Genomic DNA, 3,483 nt, shown 5'->3' on the forward strand with positions numbered 1-3,483 from the left:
GTTTACTGTTTCATAACTTCCCCAATTTGTAGCTACAAAGTCAAAGAAAACAACTGTATTTATATTTGCAGTTATTTCAAAATGCTGTCTGGAAGTTATTCTTTTAAACAGTTAACAGATAATGTGAGCTGTCAATCAGAGCAGTGCTAGACGAAGAGTTTAAAGGGTTTAAATGTTAAGTAGTCATAATATCGTGTAACTGTGGCATTTGTGCGCTCTATCTGTAAATATAAAAGGTTAGAAGGTACACATGCACGCATCTTTTGTCGAGCCCTAACGCCTATTACATAAATGGTTGTGGACAAAACATCAAACACATCTTTTAATATAATGCAGTCTAATACAAAAACATCACAACATACCACATAAAAATGAGTTGAATTAACATTACAAGGTTTAAAAAGGAGGGAGTTATTATGGGGCTATTGTATTAGATTTTACTGCACATGTGTACCTCATTAACTAACAACTCTATGTTGACTATAATTTTATTACTAGTAACAAAAGGGTGGGTGGCTCCATCACCTACATTCAAAACGAGAGACACTTTTCTCTGTTTTCAAACCAAGAGGTAAAGCTCTTGATACACAGACAACACTGAATTATAACGATCTATATATTGTTATTTTTAATGGCTGGTGGTGATCCAAAAATAAATATTAAATGGTTAAAAATCTATTTACAGGTTGAATGCTTGAAGAATCGTAATTATACCATAACAAGCCCTTCCACCGATCATACAACCTTTATTGCCTTTTGAGGAGCCCTTTAGTCCTCAAACTCTGCAGCATAAAGCACTTGCTGGAATTTCATCCGCACCTCCATTCGTTTTTTAATGGTGAGCCTCTTCAGTGAGGGCAGAAGGCTGAGCAGAAACAGTTCATCTTCATCTCTGAGGTTGGTGAGGGCGTCTGCAGAACTTATCTCAGTTTCTGTGGTGGTTTGCCTTTTACGTTTAAGAGAGACTCCCACCTCCTGATGGTTGTTTGGAGAGGCCTCCACAAGAGAAAAGCTAGTGCTAACAACGGGAAGGGGACCATGCTGCTCCTTCTCGTCTTTATCTCGCTCTTTCTCCAGGTCATTACCACTTCCAGCTCCCTGTGTGGCATGAAAACATCATGTAGCATTACAGGATAGCACAGACAACAACACTGAAAACAAGCTTCAGTTTCAAAGTCCCTTATACAACCTATACCTCCTACTGGGAGTAAAACATGTTGACAGGTATGACTGGGCTTCTACTTTCCTTCATGTCTACAGATGAAAATAGACTTTTTTTTAAATATTTAAATAATAATAATAATAATAATACTATATATATAAAATAATAATAATAATACTGTATATATATATATATATATATGTATGTTGTATTATTTTTATACTATTCTGTAGAGCCTGACTGATTCATATCACAGATATTTTGGATTGGCTAATTAATAACAAGAAGTTGCAGTACAGAAATGCCAAAGATATGTTTGAGGTAGATCCTTTACTTAAGTAAAAGTATGAAAGTAAAATCAGGAAAGTGTAAAAGGTAATTATATCAGATTTTACGGTTGTAGTTGGTTGAGGTGGAGTTCATGTTTTACTTTTTAGTACAAGACAGCGACTAATGACTAATCTGCTGATTATTTTCTCCATTAATCAATTGATTGTTTGGTTTGTACAAATTCTGAAAATAGTGAGAAATGTCATCATAATTACCCAGAGCCCATAGTTACACCTTCACACCGCTTGTTTTGTCCAATCAACAGTCAACCTCAAAATTATTATAAATCAATTAAAATTATCAAAATAATTTACAAGGAAAAGCAGCAAATCCTCACATGTATGAAGCTGCAACTATGAATTGTTTCTGCATGGAAAATTATGTAAACAATTATCAAAATAGTTGCCAATTTCTGTCAATGACCTGACCAATGACCAATTAATCGACTAAACATTTCAGCTCTCATTGTGTGTACCCATGGATAGTTTACGTGGCATGAAAAGAATAAACTAATAAAGTACAAGTACCTCAAATTTGCACTTAAGCACAGTACTTGAGTAAATGTACTTCGTTAGAATCCACCACTGTGTGTTCGTATCAAAAATACACGTTTATGCTTATGTTTATACAATGAGAGTCTCTATCAGCCTCAAAAATGTAGTATCTGTCAGGCTCTACTATTTTGCTAATTATTTTGTGAAGGCCAAAAATAATATTGGTTATTTGTGTGTTGAAGTTCTGCTTTGATACACACATACAGTGGTAAAGCAGTCGGTTTTGTTTTGTTTTTCTACTGCGTGCTTTTATTTTGAAAACTAAACCCGGATGTTCTGAGAGGCAGATGTCAATAATGATGTGGCTGGTCTCCCTGGATGTTTTCATGCGTTTAGCTTGTAAAGAAAATCAATGTAGTTAGCATTAGGGATATAAAGCTGTGTATATATCGGTGGCTATGTATAAAGCTATACTACATATAGATTAATCACAGAGTAAGTATGATTACAGTTAGCTTATTGTTAGCAGTGGCTATGTTTCCATAGGCCAACAATAGTTAGCTTAAAACTTATTATGTTACCTAGCTAGCATTTTAAAATCAAAGACGTCGTGATCAATGAATGACAGCCGGGTGGACACACACCTCGTCGGCCTCTCCCATGCCAGACCCTGGTCTTGGTTTGACATAGTGGCTGAGCCAGGCCAGCTGGTTGTACAGCACCGGGACGGGCCTCTCCACCGGGTTCTCGTCGTCTGTCAGAGGGAAGTTTCTCTTGGCCATTCGCTTCTTCGCTTTACAGAACTTGTCGCGGAGATTTTTCCATTTCAGCTTCACCTCTTCCTCCGGCTTTCCCATGTTGTCAGCGATCTCTTTCCACGACAGGTGCCCCTTCAGATTGTCCTTGTAGTCCCGCCGTGTTTGATCGTACAGATTCGGGTGGTCACGTATCAAGTCCGCGAGCTTCTTCTCGATAGTGTTCATTTTGTTTTTAGTTTACTTACTTCATCGCGAAGTCCTTTCGTCGGCAGACAACGATCAAGGTTCGTCTCCTCACCAGAAGGAAGTACGAAGCTCCATTAATTCAAAATAAAAGTTGTCCTTTACCCCTTATGTTAATAAAAATTATATTTAGATTTTTAGATATTAAATTAGAATAGATAGGACTTCAATATACATTTCTATTTTATATTTAAGATTCCTGACTTTCAGTACTTGTTTCTTATTGTGTTTATTGTGACTGTTATGCACCAAAATACCTGTGTATATTCATTGTATGTTGAAGACCTACTTTGCAATAAACCTGAACCACATAAATGACACAGAAAACAAATGGTGAAAATATAAGGGCCTGCAATAATTACAGTACTCCAACATAGTGATACTCCTGCCACATAAATAAACATTCCTTATGGCCTCATAGCCCCGTGTAAGAGCATACAACTGATGCAATAGTACAAATCAAACACAGAAACAGCTTGAAAGCATGTCTGTTAAC

General features: G+C 36.6%; 1 protein-coding gene across 1 annotated transcript; it reads right to left on the reverse strand.

The window, feature by feature from the left end:
- Positions 1-768: 768 nt before the first annotated feature.
- LOC139285707 (transcription factor Adf-1-like) lies at positions 769-2,969 on the reverse strand. Its single transcript, XM_070906336.1, has 2 exons — positions 2,631-2,969; positions 769-1,098 (listed from the first exon to the last, which is right to left on the reverse strand). The coding sequence occupies exons 1-2, from the start codon at positions 2,967-2,969 to the stop codon at positions 769-771; spliced, it is 669 nt and encodes a 222-aa protein (XP_070762437.1).
- Between the last annotated feature and the right edge of the window lie 514 nt (positions 2,970-3,483).

The sequence above is a fragment of the Enoplosus armatus genome, chromosome 1, assembly GCF_043641665.1.
Source record: "Enoplosus armatus isolate fEnoArm2 chromosome 1, fEnoArm2.hap1, whole genome shotgun sequence".
Taxonomy (NCBI): Eukaryota; Metazoa; Chordata; class Actinopteri; order Centrarchiformes; family Enoplosidae; genus Enoplosus; species Enoplosus armatus.

What these genes read in the sequence shown, in the direction of transcription:
- LOC139285707 (XM_070906336.1), bottom strand. Translation starts at nt 2,969, where the DNA reads ATGAACACTATCGAGAAGAAGCTCGCGGACTTGATACGTGACCACCCG. An exon ending in GCATGGGAGAGGCCGACGAG is followed by an intron (nt 1,099 to 2,630) that starts GTGTGTGTCCAC and finishes CATGCCACACAG; the next exon opens with GGAGCTGGAAGTGGTAATGA.